Source organism: Saccopteryx bilineata, chromosome 1, assembly GCF_036850765.1.
Source record: "Saccopteryx bilineata isolate mSacBil1 chromosome 1, mSacBil1_pri_phased_curated, whole genome shotgun sequence".
In the NCBI taxonomy this organism is placed as follows: Eukaryota; Metazoa; Chordata; class Mammalia; order Chiroptera; family Emballonuridae; genus Saccopteryx; species Saccopteryx bilineata.
This window is the reverse complement of record NC_089490.1, coordinates 364,452,140-364,478,434: the sequence shown is the minus strand read 5'-3', so window position 1 is coordinate 364,478,434 and position 26,295 is coordinate 364,452,140. Positions and strand designations below refer to the sequence as shown.

Sequence of the window (26,295 nt, the reverse complement as noted above, 5' to 3'; positions counted from 1 at the left end):
AAGCTTTCTCTGGTTGCCTGACCCCATATGGGTCTCTCTTCGCTTCTCCTCTGTGCCAGATTTAGTGCCAGGCACTGGGGACACAAAGGTGGTCGTGACTCAACAAGCCTCACCTTCCTGCTAGGTGATCATCTCGCCTAGGACAGAGATTTGTCTTCTTCTCAGTCCCCACTCTTCCCTTTGAGCCCGGCCAAGGGGAGGTGTATGCACCAATCTGTGGGATGGGATGGTGTGTGTCCTTGGGCCATGGGATAGTCTAGGGCTGGGGGTGCCAGCTCCTGTGTGATGGGATGGTGTGTGTCCTTGGGCCATGGGATAGTCTAGGGCTGGGGGTGCCAGCTCCTGTGGGATGGGATGGTGTGTGTCCTTGGGCCATGGGATAGTCTAGGGCTGGGGGTGCCAGCTCCTGTGGGATGGGATGGTGTGTGTCCTTGGGCCATAGGGTAGTCTAGGGCTGGGGGTGCCAGCTCCTGTGGGATGGGATGGTGTGTGTCCTTGGGCCATAGGGTAGTCTAGGGCTGGGGGTGCCAGCTCCTGTGAGATGGGATGGTGTGTGTCCTTGGGCCATAGGGTAGTCTAGGGCTGGGGCTGCCAGCTCCTGTGGGATGGGATGGTGTGTGTCCTTGGGCCATGGGATAGTCTAGGGCTGGGGGTGCCAGCTCCTGTGGGATGGGATGGTGTGTGTCCTTGGGCCATGGGATAGTCTTGGGCTGGGGGTGCCAGCTCCTGTGGGATGGGATGGTGTGTGTCCTTGGGCCATGGGATAGTCTAGGGCTGGGGGTGCCAGCTCCTGTGGGATGGGATGGTGTGTGTCCTTGGGCCATGGGATAGTCTAGGGCTGGGGGTGCCAGCTCCTGTGGGATGGGATGGTGTGTGTCCTTGGGCCATGGGATAGTCTAGGGCTGGGGGTGCCAGCTCCTGTGAGATGGGATGGTGTGTGTCCTTGGGCCATGGGATAGTCTAGGGCTGGGGCTGCCAGCTCCTGTGGGATGGGATGGTGTGTGTCCTTGGGCCATAGGGTAGTCTAGGGCTGGGGCTGACAGCTCCTGTGGGATGGGATGGTGTGTGTCCTTGGGCCATAGGGTAGTCTAGGGCTGGGGCTGACAGCTCCTGTGGGATGGGATGGTGTGTGTCCTTGGGCCATGGGATAGTCTAGGGCTGGGGCTGCCAGCTCCTGTGGGATGGGATGGTGTGTGTCCTTGGGCCATAGGGTAGTCTAGGGCTGGGGGTGCCAGCTCCAAGGCTGAGGGAACAGCTGCAGGAGCAGCCTCACACCAGCGTCCTTGTTCCCTGGCCTGGACGGGTTCTCTCAGCACTGGCCAGGGCCCATCCGAGTGAGGGAATCAGCCAGCTGGGGGAGGCTTTACCTCGACTGCAGCCCAGCTGCTGCCAAATTCTTGGGGGTTGGTTAACTCTAAGTTCTCTGGAGTCCTCATCTCATTGATGGTTTTTAAGTCAAAGTTTCCACAGAGTCCTGCCAGCTGGCCCTGAAAAAAGAGAGGACACCATGTCAATTGCAGGCTCTCCAGCGTGGACATGTGCAGAGGCGTTGCCATGAGCTCAGGAGACTGACATGAACCCAGAAGCAACAGCTGGGGTCACAGTATGAAGAGGAATAGGAAAAAGGTCAGAGGAGAAGGGGTGGGGGAGCCCAGGCATAAGGCATGATGCTCCTGGCTCTCCCATGAGGGGACAGCTCACCCAGGGACAGCCAGTGGCTTGGCTCAGCTCCAGGAAGGAGCAGAGGGCCCCTTGAGGATCACTACTCGTATAACTACCTGCCACTGTGGGCCAGCCTGGATGTGCACTGTGGTCCTCTGGTCCCATAAGAGGGTGATGTGCTCCCGTGGGAAATGCACCAGAGTGAAGAACCCTGCTCGCCATGTGTGGACCTCCTGCTTCTTGTCCAGGAAGCTTTCAGGACTCTAGGGGGACAAAGGTGGTCATTCCTGAGACTAAAGTATCCCCCAGCACCTGGGGTAGTTGGGCCTGGCTACAAGTCACTGCCCAGGCCCAGGACCTCACCAACTCCCATGCTTTCCTCACACCCTGCCGTTGACCTGTGTTCCTGACCCTGGCCAAGGAATTCAGTCTGGGTTGCTGACTCAATGGCTCCCAGAGAAGTCACTGTGGTAAAGCAACCAGTCCTTAGCCCCCTTCTGTCCCCAGCCCTGTCAGCCTGCAAATTGTCCCTACAACCTTCACCTGTACCAGGCCTTACGGGATTTCCTGAGTCGTCATCGAAGATGATGAGTGAGTTCCCAACATTGATGGAGATAAATTTCCTGCAGATGATGCCAGAGCTGTAGCAGTTTACATTTTCTACAATCACAGAGAAGCTGAAGTCCGATGTGCTCTGAGGAGACAACAAGTTCGTTTAGTGAAACCGGGGAGCGAGGAGGTTCTGCTGAGAGGCACGCAGGGAGAGGGACACGAACTCTGACATGGTTGTCAATCCACTTCTACTTTTTATTGTTTGCTGTGTGACTTTGGGCAACTCACTTCAGTTCTCTGAGGCTGTTTCCTTTATGGGGCACCTAGTACAGTGTTTAAGCATGTAGTGACTCTCCAAAAAGTACCTGATGAATGAATGAATGAATGAATGAATGAATGAATGAATGAATACATGACAGGAGTGTGGGGGAAGGGGCACTGTCTTACATACAGTGATAATGGTAGGATGGTAGTAGAAGCCTTTCTGGAGGGCAATTTATAGACTTTAAACAACATTTTATGTACATAACTTTTTATAGCAATCTCACTTCTACAAGTCTAGAGATACATTCAGAGAAGTATTCACTGAGCACTTGAATATTGGCAACAACTAAATATCCATCAATGGGGAAATAATAAAACAAACTAGAGGATGTCCTTTCTGTAACATTCAACAGGAAGAGGAAAGAAAAAAGTAGGTACTGACTATAGGAGATAATGTTCAAGGTAGGCTGTTAAGTGGAAAAAAGCAAACTGTAGAAACCTATCTGTAAAAACTACACAAGGAGCATGTGTGTGTGTGATGGAAAATGACCTTGCAGGATCCACACTGCGAAGAACAAGGAATGAAAACAGGAACGATGTGAAGAGGAATGTTTGTTCTTTAATATGTTTTTATATTGGTTTAAATTTTGGTGAAGAGCATGGATTAGCTTTGAAATTTAAAAAATAAAATGAAACGGGGGTCTGTGGAGTCATTGAAATTATGTAAAAGACCCCAGTATGGTGTCTGCCCCACAGATAGGACTTTCCATAAAAGGTTTGTGATTTGTCATTATTACTATTAGTACTGATATATAATAAGACAGGCCGTTAGCAAAACCCAGATCCCTCATATGTCTGTGGCACTCTCCTCCCTACCCTGATGTTACCCTTTTCTCCCTCTGGAGGGCACCAGGCTTCTCCCAGGCCCCGCCCCCATCACCACTCCTCTTCCTTCCGGTGTGCTAAAGACTTACAAGTGACTCCTTATGCACACCAACTCTCAGGTCAGAGTCTTGGTTCAAACCTGACCCAGCTCTGCCACTGCCTAGCTGTGTGACTTTGGGCAAGAGGTTTGCTGTGAGAATTCAGTAAAATAATCCACAAAAAAAACCTCTCAGTAGACTACCATGCATATAATAAAAGCTCAAAAAGCATTAACTCTTATCACAGACAAGGTTATAATGATGAGTGAGCAGGCAGTGGGGTATTTTATGACTGGTGAGCTCCGTCCAGCCTCTAGCTTACTTTTCAGCATTTCTTTCCACCTCTTGATAGCCACACCCCCGGGGCTTGGATCTCCCGTCCACCCAATCAGCATTAGACTGGCATCCAGAGCATCACCATGCCCTGACAGGTCTGCAGCCTCAGCTGCTCTGGGTCCCCTTGGAGCCAGCCAAGCAGACACATCCAGCTCACCTTCACCAGGTGCACCTTGCAGGCACCCACGAAGTCGAACGGGAGCCCATCAAAGGTGCGGTAATGCCGGTCGCCATAGGCCGTGCAGGTGGCAGCACAGGGGTGGAGAGCGCACTGGAAGGAGCCCTGCCGGCACACACTGAAACACAGGCATCCGGACCAGGTCGCAGGGCCCACCCACCCGGGCCCCCCCCCCCACCTGAATACCCTTGACAGAGACATTGCCTACGGGGCTCTCACTGTGTGCCACTGAGCGGGGAGTCAACAAATATCGGCAACTTCCAACAGAAGCCTAGAGGGTGGGATTGTGGATTCCAACTTTATGCTGAAGACACAGTGGGTGGGGCACACAGCCTGTGCACAGTCACATGTGTATACATTCATGAAGACGAGAGGAACCCCTCAGTCTAGGAGTCTTTCTTTGGCTTACAGGAGACATAGAGTTCAGGATGCTGAGTGGTTGGGAAAGGCTCGTATAGAACACACTCATCTTGGAAACACCAGACCAGGCACCAGGACACCCAGCCTGACCTCAGGCTACTTTACACAGGATCTTGTACCCAGCCTGATCCCTCTGGACAGTCACTGGAAGTGGGACCAGGACAGGATGTGGGTTCCACTGGATGGGAGGCTCCATTAGAATGAGCTGAGGCATCCTGGTCCTGTCTCCTTCCCCTCCCCATCTTCGCCCATTGTTCTAGCTAATGTGCTTTGGTTACCAACTGGAGAGTGGCAAGAGCCAGGGCTCAGGGGCCCCTGAGATGTCCCCTGGCCCCTGAGGCAGTGGCAGGACTGCCTCCATCCTGAAGCCACATCGAAGGTTGGAGGAGCTCTCCCAGGGCCCTGGAAGGCCAGGCTGGGCCCCCTGCAGGGCTGCGAGACCACAGGGGGCACTGCAGAGGTGGCCGCAGTAGGACCTGCCCAGCTTGGGAGATACCAGTTGAGAGCCTTCACTGGTTGTTCAGGAGTTGTAAGGCCTTTGGAGGGGTTATTGGTATAGTATCCACATTTGAATTATTTACAAAACTCGGGAGACTCTTACCTCTCCCAGAAGCAGAGGATAGGTGAAAATCAGGAAAATAAATTGCTTTAAAAATAACCACCATAGACACCTCTCGGAGCCAGACCTAACTCCCATTAACTCTTCTTCCAAAGCCTGGGTCTCTACCCACTTCCTTCGCCCACCTGCTTGGCCCAGAGCAGGCCCTGCAGAACCAGTCCCCTGTTTCCATAGCACCCAATCCAGGTGCACACACTCTCACATATGTATGCAGACGTCACTACTGTACATACTGTATGAAGATATATTTACATATATACTCACTTTCATATACAGGCATGTAAATATTCATAGGAAAACACAAAAACACATTTACAGATATGTGTTTGTGCACATATAAATACAAATTTGTATACCCAATGAGCATACACACACACACACACATACACACACCTTGCACATACATGTCCCCACATATTAAATAGATGCATATGCTCACAAATATATATAAACATACCTATATACATACACAAATTCATAATTATATATGTTCGCTAACAGTTCAGGTTTATGAATGCCCACATATACATATTCAAATACATGCACATGCATGTGCATTCACATATACACTCTATGCATTTGGATTTTTGGCCATACTTACGTATTTATATAAGTATGCAAACACATCATCCCGATTATAAATGTGTGTGTACAAATTCATATACATGTTTGAACAAATCATTCATGTAAATACAAAAAAATAGCCCCCAAAATCTTCCTATGCATACACTTGTATATGTAGGAAACCCTTACAGAGCACACACAAGCACACAACATGAATATGAAATGGTGGGAGGGGGAATGCTAGACTGTGCTCATGACCTTGCATCCCATATTCACCCTCCACCCTTCCCCCGGTAGAAGTTAGCTTCTGGATGGGACCCTCACTTACCAGGTATGGCAGGGAGACATGACCTGGTCCCCAGGGAAATACTCCTTCCCCTTCCAAGTGCATGGGCACTCCTCCGGCAGGAAGCACGCATCCCCGTGTCTGAGTAGGCTGTAGGGACACAGCAAGCATTGGTCAGGAGAGCACCCTTCCCATTTCTGCCATCTTGGAGGACTCTGAAACCACAGAGATACCTTGGGGTGGCTCTCAGCATTTACCCTAGAAGAGATTGATCAGGTACTCACTACTGTCCTTCCAGGGAGGTTCAGAGGTACCTTGGTAACTGGAAAAAACAGACACAGACTTGGCCCAGCCTGGTAGTCTCTGCCATTCATCAGGAAGCAAAGGCTAAACTCTACCAACCACATCCCCCAGGCAGGCTAGATGCTAGTTGCCCCTCAGGCACAAGCTGTATACTAATAAACAGACCATGGTCATAGGCATTGACCCTCCTACCCACATCAATCATAGAGCAACCAGCAGACCTGCACAAAAGAAATGTTAAATGGAGTTTTTCAGGAAGATGGAAATACAGCTCCCCATGAAGGAATGAAGAGTTCAAAAAATGGAAAAATATGTTGATAAACATAAAAAAAATTATCTTAATTTCTTTAAGAGATAACAGTATTGAGAGTAAGAATTATGGTAGTGAATTTTAGGATTTATAACATATACAGAAGTAAAATGTATGACAATAATAAGAATGAGAAGGAAGTAAATAAAAGTATACTCTTTTGAGTATTCCACATAGAGTAGTAAAATATTAATTTGTGGTAAAATGATATATGGAAGCCACATATAAGCTCTAGAAAAACTGCAAAAATACCAAGATATATAATTTAAAATTAATAAAGGAGATAATGCTTAACCTAAAAGAAGGCAAAAAAAGTTAGAACAAATAGGCCCTGGCTGGTTGGCTCAGTGGTAGAGCATCGGCCTGGCGTGCAGGAGTCCCGGGTTCGATTCCCGGCCAGGGCACACAGGAGAAGCGCCCATCTGCTTCTCCACCCCTCCCCCTCTCCTTCCTCTTTGTCTCTCTCTTCCCCTGCCTAGCCAAGGCTCCACTGGAGCAAAGTTGGCCCGGGCACTGAGGATGGCTCCATGGCCTCTGGTTGCACATGGCCTTGGTTGCAACAGAGCGACGCCCCAGATGGGCAGAGCATCGCCCCCTGGTGGGCATGTCAGGTGGATCCTGGTCAGGCACATGCGGGAGTCTGTCTGACTGCCTCCCCATTTCCAACTTCAGAAAAATACAAAAAAAAAAAGTTAGAACAAATAGATAATAACAAGATAGTAATATTAAATCTAATCAAATTACATTAAATGCAAATGCATAAACCTTCTAATAAAAGGGAGAAACTATAACATTAACTAAAAAAGCAAGACCCAACTATATTCTGTTTACAAAAGACATAATTGAAATATAAAGGCACAGGTAAGATAAAAATAAAATGATGGGGGAAATACCATGTAAACACCAGTCATAAGAAAGATGGTGTGGCTATATTAACAGCAGACAAGGTAAACTTCAAGACAAGTAGCATTAACAGCAATAAAGAGGAACATTTAATGATAATAAAAAAGTCAATTTATCAAGAAAACATAACAAGCCTAAATGAGCATGCACTAAGTAACAAAGCCTCAAAAAACAAATGAACAAAAAGAGAAACCAAAACAGAAACAAAAACTCACAGGACTAACAGGAGAAAGAGAAAAATCCACAATTACAGTTGGAGATTTCAATGCTTCACTCCATTAATGATAGAACGAACAGGGAAAAAAATGATCAAAGACGTAAAAGATTGGAACAACTCTAACAATACTCTCAATCTAATTGGCAGTTAAAGAACTCTCTATCCAATAACAGCAGAATGCACACTATTTTCATATATGAGAAGTTCATCAAAACAACTATATTCTGTACCATAAAAAAATACGTTTCAAAGACTTGAAATCATACAAAGTATATTCTCTGACCACAAATTAGAAACCAGGAACAAACAGATATAAGGAAACCCCCAAATATTCCAGAATTTAGTAACATTTCTAAATAATCCATGGATCAAAGGAGAAATTACAGAGGAAGTTGGTTCTCTGACAAGATCAATAAAATTGACAAACTTCTAGTTAGACTGGGAAAAATCAATCAATCAATCAATAAAATATTCAAACACTAATATCAGGAACAAAGAAGAGATAGGGCACTGCATACCCTACAGCTGTTAAAAGGAAAATAAGAGAATATTTGTACAATGTTAAGCCGATAAATTTGAACACCCAAATGCCTATGAGTAAATTCCATAACAAATGCACAAAAACTTTCATGTACTGAAACATGGCTGAGAGAAATTAAAGAAGAGCCCATAAATGAATTGATAATACCATATCTGTGCCTTGGAAGACTCACTAGTGTGAAGAAGTCAGTTCTCTCCAAATTGACCTATTGATTTAACACAATTTTAGTCAAAATCCCAGAGGCCTTTTTGTAGAAATTAACAAGTTGATCCTAACTTTAGGTGGAAATGCAAAAACCTAGAAGTGCCAAAAAACTTTGAAAAACAGCAAAGTGGGAGCGTTATCACTTACTGATTTCAAGACTTACTATCAAACTTTAGAAATCAAGACTGTATGATATTGGCCTAAAGTTAGAAAAAAATAGATCAATAAAACCAAAAAGACAGTCTTGAAATAGACCCACATTTATACAGTCAATTGATATTTTACAAAGATACCAAAGCAATTCAATAGGAAGAGGAAAGGCTTATTTTTTTTAATGAGGATAGAACCACTAGATATCCACCAGAGAAAAATAAAATAAAACTTGACTCCATTTTACAACACATGCAAAATAATTTTAGACAGCTTATAGACCCAAATGTAAAAGCTAAAATTGTACAGCTCCTACGAGGAAACATAGGAGAATATCTCTGCAACCTTGGAGTTGGAAAAGATTTCTTAGGACACAGACAGCACTAATCATAAAAAAAGAAATGACACAAATTAGACATCAAAATTTAAAACGTTTGTTCATCAGAAGTCTTTAGACATACTAAAACACATTAAGTAAATAAACAGGCAAACCCCAGACTTGAAGAAAACATTTGCAAGACATATGTCAGACACAGAGCTTGCATCCAGAATATATAAAGAACTTCTACAACTCAATTTTAGAAGTCAACCAAATAAAAAAATGGACAAAAGACGTGAACAGACACTTCAGCAAAAAAGACATACAAAAGTGCATGAAAACGTACTTTCTCATTGTTAGTCATTAGGGAAATACAAATTAAAATCTTAATGAGCTGTGAATTATATTCTCGCTAAAATGACAAAAACAAAAAAGACTGAAAACACTAAGTGGCAGCCAGCACTCATGCCGTGAGCATGCAAACTCATGCAGACGCTTTGGAAAATAGTTTGGTGGTTTTTTATCTAGTTAAACATAAATCGACTCTAGGGCCCAATTCCACGCCAACGTGTTCATCCAAGACAAAGACAGAACAGCCTTATTCAAAATAGCCCCAAAGTGGAAACAACCCAAATAGCCATCAACATTTGAGCAGATAAATGAATTACTGTATATTCTTACAATGGAATACAGCTGAGCAATCAAAAGAAACAAACTACTGGAAGATGCAACAATGTGGATCAACCTCAAAAACATGTGCTAAGGAAAGGCAGGCAGATATCCTACTGTGTGATTCTATGGTCAGGAAGGTCTAGAGCTGGCAGAGCCCGTGGATGCTGAGGTGAAGAATATGGTGAAGGGCTGGCCGAGGAACCACCTGGAGAAACGCATAGGGCATGAGGGAATTTTTAAAAGTGACATATAAATGTTCTATATTTTGAGAGGGATGTGGATTATAAGAGGGTAGAAATTTGTCAATGGTTAGCAAACTGTATACAGTACTTAGAATATGTACCTTTTACTGCATATAAAGTATGCTTCGCTTTTTAAAAATTAGAAGGGAAAATAAAACAGTGAGGTACTAAAAACTGACTGGCGGCTCCATTTTAAGGGGGTGGGGCCACCATTTTCTTGGGGAATGCTCCAAATGTCAGTTTCTTTAGGTATTTTTTGTTTGTTTGCTGTTTCTCTTGCCTCAGCCAATTATCAAGGAAAGAATTCTCTTTTATCTCCAGCCTGGGAGGCAAAAACTTTGATACCACTAACCTGGAGCCAAGCTGAAGAAAAGGGCTGGGATCCCAGGAGATTTTCATTTAATTTCCCTGTTTCCACTCTGTCTCTTATCCCTCCTGGTCCCCCCCCACCCACCTCAAGATCAAAGTCTCTAATTTGGTTTCTTTAGAAACTCTCACCACCTTTCTCCTGCTGATGGCGCTAGGGCACTCGCAGGACCCAAGGGGAGGGGAAGGCGGCCAATGGGTTGAACTGCTCCTTACACAGACTTGCAACTCATCTGCCTGACTCCCTCCCACCAACCCACCTTCTGAGATTCCTGGAGCCTCCTGTTCCGAAAGCTGCCAGCACGAGGCAGGCTGTTCTTGCTGTGCCAGCATCAGCTGCCAACCTCTGCTCTGCAAGGTCAGTTTCTATACAACCACCCTCAGTCCTTCTTCAAAAACTATTGACCCATCTTGTGCCACTGTCATCCCACGCCTGTTCTCCTTGTCCCTGAGGATTTATACTTTATTTACTCCATTATCAACATTTCATTGTGATTGTGGGAGGAAGCAGGAATAAAAAGCATGTCTTTAATCCACTATGTTTTCCTTGAAGCCACTTAACCTTTCTAAGCCTCTATATTTTTATGTGCAAAACGGAAATAATGACACCTACCTCTCAAGGACATTGTGAGAATTTAATTATAGACCTGGGCACGGTGCCTGGCACCGAGTAATACTGTTTCCTTGCCCGTCCTTTCCCCATAGTCGCATCAACACCAGCACTGGGCTGGCTCATTGCCTTCCACCTTCAGTCCCAGGCCCGGCCTCTGATGCTTCCTGAGCCAGTCAGCACCCACTGCTTCCTCCCTGCCCTCTACTGACCTGTGGACACCCCTGAGCACCTGCTTTGTGTCTACCACAGAGGGGAGCATGCAAAGACTGGGAGCTTTGGCTTCTGTCCCCAGGTGCCCTCAATCTGTGTAGCACCTTTTCCTTAACTGTTAAAGGACCTTCTTGTTCCGAATCTCCCTCAGGGACATTTGCAAATACATGGGGTCCAAATGAAAGAAGACAACGCTATCTGCTCACTTTGAGTGCTTGCCACTGTATGGATGAGGAAACTGAGGTTCAGGTGTTAACTGCCTCACCTAGTATGCCGTGAAATCAGGATTCAACCTGATTCAAGTCTGTGCTCATAACCATTGCACTAGATTGCCTTGTGGCCCCGGGGCCTTGGAGCCTCCCGGACAGCCTTGGTAGTCCCTACCAAGTGGCCTGGGGTCCTCTGCAGCAATACACGGCAGCCAGAGATTCTTAGAAACACTATGGAGAGAGGCATGGGAGCAGGGGGCCCAGGGGGCCCCCAATAGGGGTTGTTAGGACAGTACTTGTACTTGGGCATCTTTGGGAACCTTATCCCAGCGCCTAGGAGGATGCTCCATCATGCTAGGAAATGCCTGCCCTTTCTTTACACATTGAGACTGTAATAATATCCCTTTGACAAGCCCCTGTGGGACATGTGTAAGCTCCTCACAGGGCATTTGATACAGCACACAAACCACTAGGGCAAATACCCCAAGAGGTGCTGGGGTTGAACACTAAAACGGGGGAGGGAACCAGTGTCCATGGAGGCTGTGCAGTGCGGCTCCTTGCAGCCACTTCTCATGTAAATCTCACAAGAACCCTGCCCGGCAGGTGTTACTACCCTCAGTTCACAGGTGAGCAAACCCAGGCTCAGAAAAATTAAGTGATATCATATATCTAGCGACAAACATCAAGCCCTCCGGACTGTGGATGTTCTTGGCACAGCGCAGGGACCTGGACTGACCTGTGAAAGGCCTGGGGCAGAGGAGCTGTGCACTGCCCTGCTCAGAGGGGTCCAGCAAACAGCCAGCAGAGCCCTACAGACAAGAAAATTGATGCCCGAGTGACCACATAACTTGTCAAAGGTCACCCAGCCCATTAGAAATCTTCACATCCTGTTCCTCCCCTTTGGAACCTGGGGTTGGAAAAAGGAGCCCCGTCTGGCTTCTGAGATCTTCTGAGTTAATTTAGCCCCTAACGTTGGACAGTGCTTTAGGGCCTTGCTGCTCAGCGTGTGGTCCCCAGACCAGCGGCATCAGCATCCCCTGGGAGCTCGTTAGACAGGCAGGGGCTCAGCGGGAGACTCGTGTGCACATTACCGCTTAGGGGGTACACACACCCGCAGAGACCCCCCGAAACACCTTCACGAGACGGGCCTCACTGACGCCTCCATTCCTCAATCCCCGCTGGGAAGGAGCCCTCAGCCCTCATTTCACAGAGGAGGACCTGTTCACACAGGTCACATGAGCCCGGCAGAACCGAGCCCGACTCTCCCGCCCCAGTTCCACCCGGCCTCTGTGGCCTTGCCCCCGTGCTTGGCAGTGAGCGATCCTCAGTTCCTGACCCCAGAGGCCCTGTCCTCAGGTTCATGCGTACCACGACAGCGCTACAAAAGGCCTTCAGTGACAGACACTCTTCACAAGATCCTCTAGGGCCTAAGTAACAGCAGATGGTAGTTGGGCCCAGGATCCTGTGCTGGTTCTTGAGCCCTCACAGGGTTTCTTGTGGAGGCCCTTGCCTGGGAAGGGATAGACTCGTAACCCACATTATGATCTCTGTGTAGGGGACCAGGCCCCAGGCCTCACAGAGCAGCACACTCTAGTCAATGGGCAGGGTTTGAAGTAAACAGACCTGGGCTTGAACCATGGCTCCCAGGGCAGACCATTTCCCTTCATCCTGCCCCAGGCCTCAGTTTCTTCATCTGCAAAATAGGAATAATAGTATTTCCCCCCTTTCTTCCAGGGATGCTCTGAGACTGAAGGGGATAGTAATATCCCCTTCATAACAGGGAAGCTACAACCAACTAACCTAGAAACCCTGATTGCCACACCCCCTCACTTCCCTGGGCTGCCAGGCCTGCCCCAGGACTCCCAGCTGCCCAGTGATCTCTGCACAGGTGGAAGGACACAGCCCTGTAATGCCAAGTCATGGGACGAGGCACCCACCTGTCTTCTTAGCCCAGACCTGAAGCAAGACCAGCATCAGGAGTGAGAATGGGCAGAGCCGGATGCAGGGCCTACAGCCACCTCCATACACATAGTAGTCTCGGGCAACCCCAAACACAGTGCATGTGGATCTCAGAGCTTTAATAGCACCGGGGGGACTCTCGGTGGGCCTTTTTTTTTTTTTCATGGATTACAGGGACACCAGCCTGTCACGTGAGGGCTCTGGTCAGACTTTTGAAGTAAAAGAGTTTGAGAGCTGAAACGAAACAAGGGTGCCCTGTCTCATGATCTTGGACCACTAGAGCCTTCTGCTCCATATTCCACTCAGTGCTTCAACTTTGGTACCTTGTGTGATCCTCAGAGCAACCTGTGCAGGTGCTAGGCATTACTATTACTCCCATTTTACAATGAAAAACCGTGTCTCAGAGAGGCTAGACCCCTTCCTTGTTCAGGGTCACATGTTGGTAATAAGCAGACAGGTAGAATCCACTTCAAGTTGGCTCCCCATTGTCTTTCTCTCTCGGATTCCTCACCAGCCATTCCTCTGTCACTGGCCAGGCTGGGCGAGTGTCTGCCTGCAAGGCTGCATGAGGTTTCCCCTGACCCTCATTCTAACGCTTGGTCCCAGAGTGGGAGACCATGGCAACACGGATGCATACCCTTGGGGACAGGCGCAGCCTGAGAGGCAGGGGCCGCGGGCAGGCACGCTCAGGTTCAGCAGCTGCTGCTCACACGTCCTCTCTCTGCTCAGCTCGGGGTCGGTGTGCAGGTCACTGCAGTTCACGAAGACCTGGCCTGCTGGGCAGGTGCTGGCTGGAAGAGAAGCTCGTGGGTTGTGGGAAGAGCCTGGGCACTCGGCAGGATGCTTAGAACACCTGGGCCTGGGTGGGGTGGGGGTGGGGTGGACTGGACTCCTGGGAAGCTGGGGTGGCCAGGGAGACCTGGGTGCCAGCTCCTGGGAGGTGCAGGGAGAGAGGAAGCCAATGCTTTCTGGTGCTCTGGGTGCTCCTAAGGCACTCCTGGGGTCCCCAGATGCACATCACAGGGCGAGGGAGGGGCGTGTGGAATTGCACAACAGGACAATCTCTACAGTACCAGGACCAGCTGCTGAGCAGTCCTCCCCACCAGGAACCGTTCCAGGCACTTCCCATGCCTCTTCTAATTTAACCCTGCAACAAACTCGGTGAGGTGCTCTCAGCCCCATTTCCCCATATAATGAGATAAGCCGTTTCTGCTGGCAAAGGGCATGATAAAAATGAGAGGAGGTGCCCCAGAAGGACCAGGAGAGGAGCCAAAAATTGGTTAGCCATTCAGGGTGGCAAGGTGGCCAGAGGACTTTTAACATCAGGAAGTCGATTTTCCATTACCCACATGTCTGTGACATGAGCCCACTCCCTCTCCCCGAGCCTCCAGCCAGGTTGGCCGTGCACGTTCAGACCTGTGTGAGTGATCTTTGGTAGTGAAATCAATAACAGGGAGTTGAGTTTTGTGCCCAGCCCAGGACAGAGCAGAGAGAAAGGAATAGCCACAGCAGATGAAGTCCCAAAGAAGCAAAAATCAGAAGCCAGAGCAGTAAAAGGAAAACACTTTCAGGAGTATACACGAAACATCAGGAGAATGTTGGAATCCAGGTTATGTACAGAAGAGTTAACAAAGGCCCAGAGAGGTGAAGTGAGTTACCCAGGACTACACAGCTGGTGAGTGCTGGGCAGGATTTGAACCCAGGGTTGCCAGACTCTGGAGGCCCTGCTCTTAGCCATCAGCCACATGATTATTCTCTGATCCCCTATGTGCTGATCTCCATCCTTAGTGGACTCCTCTGTCCTGAAAGACCCTCCCTGAAGAATCCAGCCCTCTGTTCTACACCTCTAAGCCCCTCACAGGCTGACCCCCACGGTGCCACCTCGCCCCCCATCTCTATCAGCTGGGAACATCTGCAAGGCCTAGGCTGACCTCCCCATCTCTGCCACCCCCATGTCTAGCACCTGACTGGGCAGAGATTCAGCCTCAACAGACGTGTGATGGCTCAGACCCAGGAGATCCGAGGCTGGGGCAGGATCTCTGGACGCTACCCTCCAAGCCAGCCTTTCCCGAGAAGGCAAGGAATACAGAAGGCTCGGTGCAAGATCGGACATGGCCTCTCCCTGTCCTGGTCTGTCCTTGAGCTCCCCACTCTCCTCTCCATAACCCCACGGCCATGGGAGGAGCCAGAAGAGCCTCATCGCTTCCAGTCACCCTTACCTGGGGCTCTGCTGTCACAGCTCATGACTCCATCTTTGCAGTGGCTGCACAGAGAGAGGGGCACTGGGTGAGCGGACACAGCACTGCAGAGCCCAGACCTGAAGCCTCCAGTCACTGCAGGACCTGGAGACCCAAGTCACCGCTCTCAGGTCCACAGGGCTCAGACAGAGATCCGTCCCCAACCCCTGTCCCTGGCTCCCTGTGCAGAGGGCGAGCATCATTCCATAGAAAGTTCTGCTCAGAGGCACTTTCTTCAGTTGGCAACTTCCATTTAAAGAGAAGACAATAACATTGCTACATAGGGAGCTCACCAGTGGCCCAGAGACGGAATGTCGCTGTCTCCGGGGGGGTAGTCGACTCCTTGGAAGTGGCAGGAGCACTGGTTCCTATAGAGCCAAGAACAGAGACAAGTGAGCCGACTCAGGAGCTGATGCAGGGACTGCCATGGACAGGGACCCACTCCTCAGCCCACCTGGGGCATAAGGACACAGAGAGAAGTAATGGCATCCGCTGTGCAATGTGACACATCCCCACGGAGTGAGGAGCCAGCCTGGCACCAGGAACAGAGGTCAGAGCTGGGCCCCAGATTCAAGAGCCATCCGCTGAGTTGGAGAAGAGCAGCCTTACAGGTCTCTAGACTCCCAAAGCCAATCTCATTTACATGTGAAACCAAGGCCTCCCATCCAGAGCCCATGCTGTCTAGGGGCCAGGGACCACATTCCTGTATCCTTGTTCCCACACATTCACACCCAGGATATGTTCTAATCGCGCAGTGCCTGTGCCATATAGGTTGTTACATATTTTGCACACCAGGCTAGACCCTCCAAATACATCATCTTCTCTTCCGCACAGGGATCCTATAAGGCAGGGATCCGTCTGCTGGCTTTCAGTTCCTCATTGCAGGTTATCTGAGGGCAAAGACTGCTTCCTCCTCACACGCGTCCCACAGCACCTGTGGGTTATAGCCCAGTGCAGGCTTGGAGCAGAGCGGTTGGGAGCTGGAAGGGGAGTCTGAACGCATCCTACCCCAGGGTTTCTCAACCACCTTCTCCTGCAGCCTGCCCCCACCCCATATAACCCACAGAAGCTCCCCTTGTCAGTAATACTCAACATCAATGGTGGGGAGGGCACACATCTGGATCTCCAGGTAGGATTCTGTAACTTCATAGGGTCCCTGAGTAACTCCAGTAGGCCCCCAGAGGTGGCCTCTCTCCGGCAAGCACCCATCACTCAGCCGAATGTGATACCATTTTGCAGATGGAGAAATAGGCCTGTGGGGGATCAGGAGCCTTGCCTGGCAGCCATGGGACCTCGGGAGGTCACCACCTCCCACTCTGCCTTCCTGCCACACTGACTCCACAACCACATCCAGCCTCAGGGCTGGCTCCTGTCCCCTCTGCTTGCAGCACTTTTCCCTCACTTCCCTCAGGTCTCTGCTCAAATGTCACCTCGTCAGAAAGGCTGTCCTTCCATGCTCATCTCAGGTGACATAACAGTAACCCCTCCCCACCCTGAGGACTCCTAGCCTCACTCTGTTGCATTTGGCTTTATAGCGCTTTTTTACCACCAGACCCATAAAGTGTCTGTTTATGTGTTTGCTATCCACCTCACCACCTAGAACGTGAGCTCCGTAAGGATGGCGTTCTGTTTGTTCACTGATGAATTCCCAGGGCCTAGCAATGTCTGGAACACATGAGGAGGTCAATAAATGTTTGTGGAAGGAGAAGGGAGGGAGGGCAAAGAGACCCCCTTTGACTCTGTGGGGTTGTTCTGTGTTGCAGAGAGGCCGGGCTGGATGCCTGAAGAGCCAGAGCTGAGGAGAGAGGCTGGGGAGGGCTCCAGAGGAGGGGGTCTGCCCACCCACACAGGTCTTCCCTGTGACTGCGAGATGAAGTAGGGACACGGCAGGCCCAGTCAGCTTTCCCAGTCTCAGACGCCCTGGAGAACCCGACCTCCTCCCCAAGTGACAGAATTCCAGCCGACCTGCTCACCTGGGGACACAGAGGTCAGCCTGGGTGTCCAGATAGGTGTCTGGTGGGCAGGCACAGCCCTCCACACACTCATCCTTGCTGAAGTCACCACCACAGGCCTCGGGGCCGGCCAGGTCCTGGCAGGTTTGTCCACACGGGGCCACACAGGGGCTGTACTCCTTAGTGGCCTCACAGGACAGTGCTGCAGTAGAAAATGGAACTGTGCTTTGTCTCCCTTGTCCCTACAACTGTGTAGGGTGGGGTCATCATCCTGATGAGGAGAACTGAGAACCAGAGAAGTTAAGACACTCACCCAGGGTCACACAGCAGGTCAAGGTCAGAGTTGGGATTTAAACCCAGTCTGACTCCAGAGTCCCACAGCCTCCCACTACAGCAGAACAGCAGAGCAGCAGGGCTGGCCCACCGCCCAGGTTCGGCCTGGACCCTGCCATTGGCATTTCTTCCTCTTTGCAGGGCATTCCTCTTAGGTAATGACACTGGGGGAGGAGTGGAAATCACTGCCCCCTGACAGCCATATACCCGCCCCATCACACACACAGACACACGCACATGCACAGGTGTGCAAATACACACACATTCCTGCCCCTCTTATTTCCACACTTGTAATACACTCGGGCTGTGAAAATCACTGATGCCCCTTCTAGCAGCCTCTCGTCCAGACTGCCCTTTGTCCAGACTGCCCTCATCTTATCTGGCCACTGTCCCACTTCTCTGGGGACTCCCACTACCTGTCAGAGCAGGTAGATCCACTGAAATTGTCAAGCTCAGTTGTTCTCACTGTGGCTATGAATCAAAGCCACCTGGGGCATTTTTTAAAATGCTGATACCCAGCCCAACTGGCAGATGCATGGTTTTCATTGATACTGAATGTGGCCCGCATCTGTGCATTTTTAGAAGTTCCTGTGGTGAGGCTAATGTGCACCAATATTAAGCTCCACTGGTCCTATCCAATCATCCCTGGAGAAACTTTGGCTCAGAGAGAGGCAGGGCCTCACTAGGGAACTAGGGACACACAGCACTTACCTCCAGGGCTGGAGTAGAACTCGGGCCTCCTAACTCCCAAACCATTACTTTTTCATTTACTCACCAAACATTTTCCTACAGCTTACTGAGAGTGGGGTCCTGTGCTGGGGCTGGGGACACAGAGACGACTAAGACATGGGAGGTGTCCATAGAGCCACACATGTACCTGAGGGCCACAGAGCCAGTGGTCTTGAGAGAGCTCACTTTGCTCTGACTAGAGTGGGTGGCAATGGAGGTGGTGAGAAGTGGGTGAATTTGGAGTTGACAAGACTGACAGGATTTGGAGATGAGCTGGAGGCGAGGGTAAGAGAGGAGTCATGTGTCACGTGTCCCAGGTGTCAGGCCTGGAGCGACGGGGGCCCGGCAGAGAGGGAGAGCACAGGAGGAGCTGCTTGTGAGGCGGGATGCTAGGCTGGAGAAGACTGTGGGTCCGCCCAGTGAAGAGTTCGGGGGGGCAGGTGGACACTCAGGGCTGCAGCTCAGGTCCTCCGCCCCCCTCACATGGCACACAAGTGTGGGGCACTTACCACAGGTTGGCAGGTGGGTGCGGAAGTCGATGGGGAGCCCGTGGCGCCGGCAGAGGTGGGCGTAGTGGGCCAGCGTGGCACACAGACAGGGCTGCCCACAGCGGCAGGCGTCCCGACGGCACTGCTCGAAGTAGGGCACGGGGCTCAGGTAGAGGGAGCAGGGCGCAAACAGCTCCTCCGTGAGCACACTGCAGGACTGCACCGCATAGGAGGCTGGACACAGGAGGCGCAGGGTGAGGAGCCAGGGAGCGGGTTTGCCTGGTGCCCTGGGACCAGCCCCTGCCTCCCTCCCCACAGCCCGGGGGACTGTGTGTGTGTGTGTGTGTGTGTGCCTGTGTGCACATCCGGTTGGGAATGTGTGGGTATGGTTTAGTGAGTTTAGTAGTTGGCCACGTGCTTGAGTATAAATTAAAAGATATGTATGTGTGGGTGCATGTGTTACACATGTGTGCATGCACTACTGCAATGCATTTCCCCAGGCATGAGTCCACATGCTGGCAGGAGACAAACTCTGCCCTTATGGAGCATACGCCTGGTCTCTGGTCAGATAGGACCATCACTAAACAACTTACAGAGAAAAGCAGGTGAAGGCTCTGAGGACAGGAAGCCAGGAAGGAGGACAGGGTTGCGAGCTGAGGTAGGAGGGGAAGTCGCAATTTTAAATCAAGTGTTCAGGGAGGCTTCCGCAGGAAGATGAAGTTTCAGCAAAAACTCAGAAGAGGTAAGAATGTGTTTACTGAGAGAAGAGCACTCCAGGGGGAGGCCTGGCGAGGGGAGTAGACTGGCTGTGTGGCAAGAACCGCGAGGAGGCCGGCGGGGCTGGGGCCGAGTGCGGGACGGGCAGGTGCGGGTGAGATAAGGGGCGTGGGCAGAGGGTGGAGGGCCTGGTGGGCCCCTGCGGAGACTTGGGCTTTTGCCCGGAGATTGGGGAGCCAGTACAGATGTGAGTGCACCTGACAGTGGCAGAAGGAAAACTTCCTGCCTGCCGAACCCTCACCAGAAAGGAACCCGTTCCTCAGCACTCCCACCCACTCGGACCAGCATCCTCGTGTTCAGAGTTCCCACCTCCTCTCCCCCAAACCAGTCCCACTCCACCCCGTGCCCCTTCTCCTCTCCTCCCACCTCACCGGCTTGCAGGTGCACATCGCAGGGGTCCAGTGGTGAGCCAGGGACCAGCGGGGCACAGGCAGACAGGGTTTTCCAAGAATTGCCGAAGAGCTGTGGGGTGCTCTCGGGCACACCCACCGGGGACCTGCGGCCGTGACACAGCCACATTCACACACCTGCCCATGTGGACTCAGGTGAGCATTCAGCCTACACCCAGGTAAGCACCCACCTGGTCGCCTACATAGACCAAGCATGAGCGCACACACTCAGAGGCACAGAGTACCTACCCAAACTGCAACACCATAGGCCTATGCACACCATCTGCACACGCCTTTAACACACATATACACACAGAGCACAAACATATGCCAGGCATGCAAGCAGCTGATGGGTTTACACAACCACATTCAAACACAATTCTGGCTGTGTGCGTGCACACACATAAACATCACATTTAACAGGTTTCAAAGGGACAAATGGGCTTGGGGCCACACACTGCCCTACCTTCACCATCCACCCCCAGCTCTTCCTGTCAGAAAGAGAAACAGGAGCACTATGACCCAAACTTTACTGGGTGAAGATTTCTTCCTCCCTTCCCCAGGGGCAGGTCCTGAAAACTCCTTTGCCCTCCCTTTCTCTCTGTGTAGGAGATAGTCACATGAGAGACAATAAAGAGAGGATGGGGGAGAAGCATGATTTCTAAACGTCACGGGTCTCCAAAAGTCACCAAACCTGGTGTAGACGGTAGAATGAAGAGAGCTCTGAGGGTCCATGGGGGCAGGCTCTGCCCACATCACTGCTGGGGCAATGAGAGTACTCAGGCTACAGAGAGCAGTATCTCCACGTGGAGTTCACATTCAGGAGAGTGGCAAGCAGCTCACACAGTCAACCCACGTCTGCCCCCACCATTCTGGCCAGCTGCCCTAGCATCTGCCCAACCACACAAGACAGAGAAGAATGCTACATTTTAAAGTGTATGTACATTAACAAGCTCTCAGCTTGTCCTTGTACTGGTTTTTTCCAAACAAATCGAAGCTCTTATTTCCGGCTGATGAGAGCCTGCCATGTTTCCTTTTGCATAGCCTAATGAATGTAACTCAAAGGACTAGCCAGAACCTCCAGCCTTCAAGATCAACCCTTCGTTCTTGTTTCTGGCATGCTTGACTCCTGTCCCCTCCCAAGTTCCTAAACTGTGTCCATGCACAGAGTCCTTCTCTCTTAACTCGCAGTCAGTCAATGGGAAATAGCCCTCCCCTGGATATCTAAGGCTCACAGGGTCCAAATCTCAAACACTAGGTGGGAAAGTTAAAGGGTTAGACTGGCCTGGTCGGACAGAATGCAGGCGTTTTGGCATCACTGGCTCACTGGGGGCTTACACTAATGGTGTTCACAGTCAATTAAAGCAAACATCTGTGAGCCAGCTCAGACCCTGCCTCAGACCTGCTAATTTTAAAACTTCACTCTAAGATGGTATGTCTCAAGGTATTGTCCACAGACCTCATATACTAGAATCACAGTGTGCTTATTAAAAATGAGATTCATGGACCCCAACCTAAAGCAGCTTCTAAAGGAGTGGGGCCCAGGAATCAGCATTTTAATAAGCTGTGCAGGTGAGTCTCCTGCACATAGAAGACTAAACCACTGCCTTAAATAAACATACGTAAGTTTAAATGCAGAGAAATAAATGATCAGTGGTGAATGTCAGGCACAGCGAGAGCCCATGGGAGTTTGAGAGATAAACATACTCAACCCTACGGGGCCCACCTCCCCCTTCCTTCCCATTCCAGGGCAAGGGCACATACAGAAAGTCATCCTGCGTGTTGCCGTTGAAGGTGCCGCAGAGGCCCACCGTGTCCTCCACCCATCGCTGGTCCACCTGCAGGTAGAGCCGCAGGCCTTGGCGGTCGTAGAGCACCCGCACGCCCACGTTGGTCCTCACCCGCAGGAACACGGAGGACAGCCTCCGGATCTCAAAGGCATCTGGGCACAGAACCAGAAGGGGGATGTAGGCAGTTCAGCCAATATGCACCCCAACTACTGCCATGTCTTGTAGGAGGCCCTCCCATTCGCATACGCAGCCCGCAGAGAAGGTCTGCCAAGGAGTTGGTTTGGGGAGCCTGGAGGAAATCCTAATCAATGATGGAATACTACTCAGCCATAAGAAATGATGACATCAGATCATTTACAGCAAAATGGTGGGATCTTGATAACATTATACGGAGTGAAATAAGTAAATCAGAAAAAAACAAGAACTACATGATTCCATACATTGGTGGAACATAAAAACGAGACTAAGAGACATGGACAAGAGTGTGGTGGTTACCAGGGGTGGGGGGAGGGAAGACATGGGAGGGAGGGAGGGAGGGAGAGAGTTAGGGGGAGGGGGAGGGGCACAGAGAACTAGATAGAGGGTGGCGGAGGACAATCTGACTTTGGGCGAGGGGTATGCAACATAATTTAATGACAAAATAAGCTAGACATGTTTTCTTTGAATATATGTACCCTGATTTATTAATGTCATCCCATTACCATTAATAAAAATTTATTTAAAAAAAAATGATGAAATCAGGATCCACAGAAAACCTACTATGGCAGCTCCGGCTGAGAAATTGCTTCTAGTTTCAAGTGTCTATCAAGTAACTGGTATGTTCTTTCTCCAGCGAAGGAGAATTCCGTAACTGCCCATTCTTTTCACAGTGGCCGCTAGGAAGCTCACAATATGACTTTAGATTCAACCGCAGCAATTTAAAATTTTAGATGCAACTGTAATAAATTTTATACCCTTCGTGGTTTGTACTTCTTTGGCCATCTTTATCCTCCTTACATCCACATTCTTCTCAATCCTGAACCCCTATTCTTTTTTTTTTCTTTTGAATTTTCTCTGGTGTTATTTTGTTTCTTAATAGTTTTGTCATTTTTTGTGAGATGTGCTTCCTATGAGCTACCACACATCCCTTGTACAATCAGACAAGATAATAAATAATTAATAAACAAATAGTGAGAGTAGGGCTGGAAAACAGCTCCATTCATATCCTCATGTTAGAAGTCATCATACTGCTATGAAGCCTGTCATGTTGGGGTGGGGATAAAGATCACTTTATGAGTCCAGGGTCTGTGTGGCTGGGACCACAGGCCCCCTGGCCTGATTCACTCAGTATTAGAATTTGAGCTCTGTCCTGTGTGGCAATGCCTTTGGCCAGAAGAGCCTGGAAGAAGCCTGGACAGCCAGTTCCCAGCCAGCTCTCATCCCCCCCACCTAAGCCGTACCGTCCGTGTAGGGCGGGGTGACCTTGTACTGGTCAAACAGAAGGACATCTCCTGCTTGGGTCAGGGTCACCTGTCTCCGAGGGTCCTGGTGCAGAATCACTGACACCGACTGGACACAGACTCCATCCTGGTTCTGGAGAGAGAGTGAGAGAGAGGCCAGTGGGGCAGAGTTAATCTGTCTGTCTTTCTGGTCGCCAAAGAGCCCTCCAGGAGCAGAGATTCGAGTGCAGTTTGGGGCCGGGGCAAGCTCCTCGTAGTGACAGGGCCTGAAAGAATATTATGCCTTCATCTGGGGGATAAGAAGGCAGAGGCTTAGGTTGGAAGTTAGTGACAGAGGATAATGCAAGTCAGTAAGATAGTCAACACTTAGGCTGTCTACGGCACAAAGCAGAGCTGGACCCTTGATGGCCCAGAGTCCAGCCTCAGATACACTGGCCTTCCCACTTGACTACAAGCCAGGACTTTAACTTCTTCCTTGTATGGTTGTTGATATAGTTCTTCCCATATGCACATCCTGCAAGTATCAAGCTCCACTCAAAGGCAGGCAGGAAATGAGCCAATATGCTCTGGGACTCAGGTTCTCATCTCTAGAACAGGTGGTACCCAGTAAGCCCGTTCGTGCTTCCCTTGCATAGGAAGACAGGTGATAAACATGACACATATAGTCCCTGCCCTCATGGAGGGAACATATTCGTTTGGGACACAGACACTAAATGGGATCACAAAGTTTGTTATTTAATTATTATTGCGATCAGTGCTGCAGATACGTGCAGGTGCTAGCACAGGGTGAAGGAACCTGACTTACTCTGCAGAAGTGGAAAAGGTCATCTCCGGAAATGATAATAACAATAATAATGTAAAAATAATCATAACGATAAAACTCTTAATAATCCTACAATTTATAACAATAGTAACAGCTAACTTTAGTGTAGAGTTTTAACAGTCAGGCACTGTTCTAAACATACATTTATTCAGTTAGTTCTCAAAGCAATCCTAATCAATAAGTACTAACAACCCCATTTTGCAGATCAGAAAACTGAGGCACAGGGAGAAAGTGACATTTCAGCTGAAGTCTGAAGGGTGCATGAGCTAGTTGGGCAAAGGCAGAAGGGGAGCAGGAGACATTCAAGCAGAGAGAATAGCCTGAACAAAGTTCCCAGACACGGGAAGATGTTTAATGCATTGAAGGACGTGGAGGAATACCAGAGGGACAGAGTGTTTTAAGATAAGTTTCATGAGGTAGGCAGGGGTCAGCTTAGACAGAGCTGACACAGCTCAGGGTCACCTCCTTTAGGAAAGCCTTTCTTGATCCCCCTCCTCCTGATGCCCAGATAAAATAGCAACAAGGGAAAGTTCTTCCATGGAGATCTACTCCGTACTCTCCACATTGTCCCAGCTCCTGTAACACAGTGGGTATGGGGCCACTCGTCTGCCTCACTCACCAAAGTGTAAAACCCTGGAGGGCAGAACCAGGCTTAATTCATCCCAGTCTCCCAGACCTAACATAACTTCTGGCACAAGGAGTTGTTCAGTATTTGCTGAATGCATGAATGGACAAATAAATGCAGAGGTGTTGAAGATACAGTCCAAAGTAGCAGAGATTAAGTTGAAATAGAGCCATGTTAGAGATTTTTTTAAAAAACACTGAGATGCAAGGAAGGAAAGTGACTCTCAGATGTTCTAGAGGCAGAACCCAGGCCCCTGCCCCTGGCTCTGCCCAAGAACAATAGACAGAAGGTTAAGTGAGCTATGGAAAGACCTGAGGCGCCGCCCTAAGTCCCCAGCCTTTCTAGGGGGCAGAGAGCAGGGATGGCTGGCTGATTGTGCGTAGGTCCCCCAGCCCTTACCAGGCCACATGGGGCGTTCTGCAATGTCACTGTGAAGGTGCCCGAGGAACGGCTCTTAGCCAGGATGTACTGACACGTGGCAGGGAACGTGTACCGGCGGCCGTCAAAGGTGGTGAAGTGGATGTCGCCAGTCACCGAACACTCGGCTGAGAGGCAGAGAAAGGTAGCTGACTCATGGAAACTGCCCCATGGGGACTAACTCTGCCTCAGAGTCTCCCTGAGGCTCTGAGCAGCAGGAGAAAAGAGCACCCTGTCCTCACAAATCAGGGCCGTGTCCGGAGCCCTGGCCTGCCCTTCGAGAGACCTGGTCACCGGAGAGACAGCTCTGCCCTGGGCAATTCCCCCTGACAGGAGATAAGGCCTTGAGCTTGGAGAACATTTTTGGTCCAAGACCTTCAAACCCAAGAAGGTCCTTGATATATAGATCCTCATAAAAAAAAGTCCTTGATGGGGTAGGGCAATCACTTAATCAGGCAAAGCAGCTGTAAAAAACCAAAGGGAAGGTGTTTGAACCCCCCCCCCCAAACAACTGAGTGACCTCCCCCAATCTGCCACCATAGCCCCAACAGCAGGCCTGGCTCCTAGAGCTTCACTGCCCAAAAAGCTGTGAGACCAGAGGAAGGGGGTAGAGTCCAAGGTGGGGTCAGATGTACCTGGGCAGACAGATGTGCTGCACACCCACTTGCCCGCAGTGCATGTGCTGAAACAGAGACCAAGAGGGCAGGGGCTTACCCTTCCAGGCCTGGAAGAGATGCTGGACGATGGCAGCATCCACAGAGCTCCTGCCCCAACCCTCAGTCCTCCCATCTCTAAAATGGGTGGTAGTGATTCCACCCACAGATTAGATCGAATTGCATCCATGACTCAAGGTGCTAAGTGAGTCCCCCCATGTTGTCAGGGCTCTCAGACCCCAGAGAGGCAGCCCTGGTGGAAAGCCCTGGAATCGACCACTTTCTCCCACCCCAGCAGTAGACACAGACCAGGCATTGCAGTCTTCTTTCACCACAGAGCCAGTCGGGTACAGGGTCCCGTGGAACTCACAGGGACAATCAGCTGGTGCCACACAGCCCCCATCCTCGAAGATCAACCCTAGGGTGACAGCAAAGACCCACTTAACTCAACCTCTGCTCCTGTTCACAACCCTTCCTAGGGCCTGTGATAAAGATTCCCACATCAAAGTCTTGCACCATGGAGCCCACTTTCAAACTCTCTCCTGTATAAATCTTTGGCTCAGGTCAGATCTGAAAAACCTCTGAGCAAAAAAATCCCACCTCCATAACTTTGCTCAGAGA

At 50.0% G+C, this 26,295-nt stretch overlaps 1 protein-coding gene across 1 annotated transcript in view; it reads right to left on the bottom strand.

Annotated features, from left to right (window-relative positions):
- OTOG (otogelin) overlaps positions 1-26,295 on the bottom strand; it is a 77,113-nt gene that overhangs the window by 38,493 nt on the left and 12,325 nt on the right. Inside the window, exons 13-28 of the mRNA XM_066253855.1 lie at positions 25,984-26,092; positions 25,657-25,703; positions 25,004-25,149; positions 23,157-23,289; positions 21,692-21,869; positions 19,910-20,034; positions 18,783-18,995; positions 17,233-17,413; positions 15,553-15,627; positions 15,242-15,285; positions 13,660-13,813; positions 5,847-5,954; positions 3,895-4,033; positions 2,222-2,356; positions 1,779-1,925; positions 1,368-1,487 (exon numbers count right to left, since the gene is read on the bottom strand). Coding sequence (XP_066109952.1) covers positions 1,368-1,487; positions 1,779-1,925; positions 2,222-2,356; positions 3,895-4,033; positions 5,847-5,954; positions 13,660-13,813; positions 15,242-15,285; positions 15,553-15,627; positions 17,233-17,413; positions 18,783-18,995; positions 19,910-20,034; positions 21,692-21,869; positions 23,157-23,289; positions 25,004-25,149; positions 25,657-25,703; positions 25,984-26,092 — 2,054 coding nt within the window. The remainder of the gene's footprint in view (positions 1-1,367; positions 1,488-1,778; positions 1,926-2,221; positions 2,357-3,894; positions 4,034-5,846; positions 5,955-13,659; positions 13,814-15,241; positions 15,286-15,552; positions 15,628-17,232; positions 17,414-18,782; positions 18,996-19,909; positions 20,035-21,691; positions 21,870-23,156; positions 23,290-25,003; positions 25,150-25,656; positions 25,704-25,983; positions 26,093-26,295) is intronic.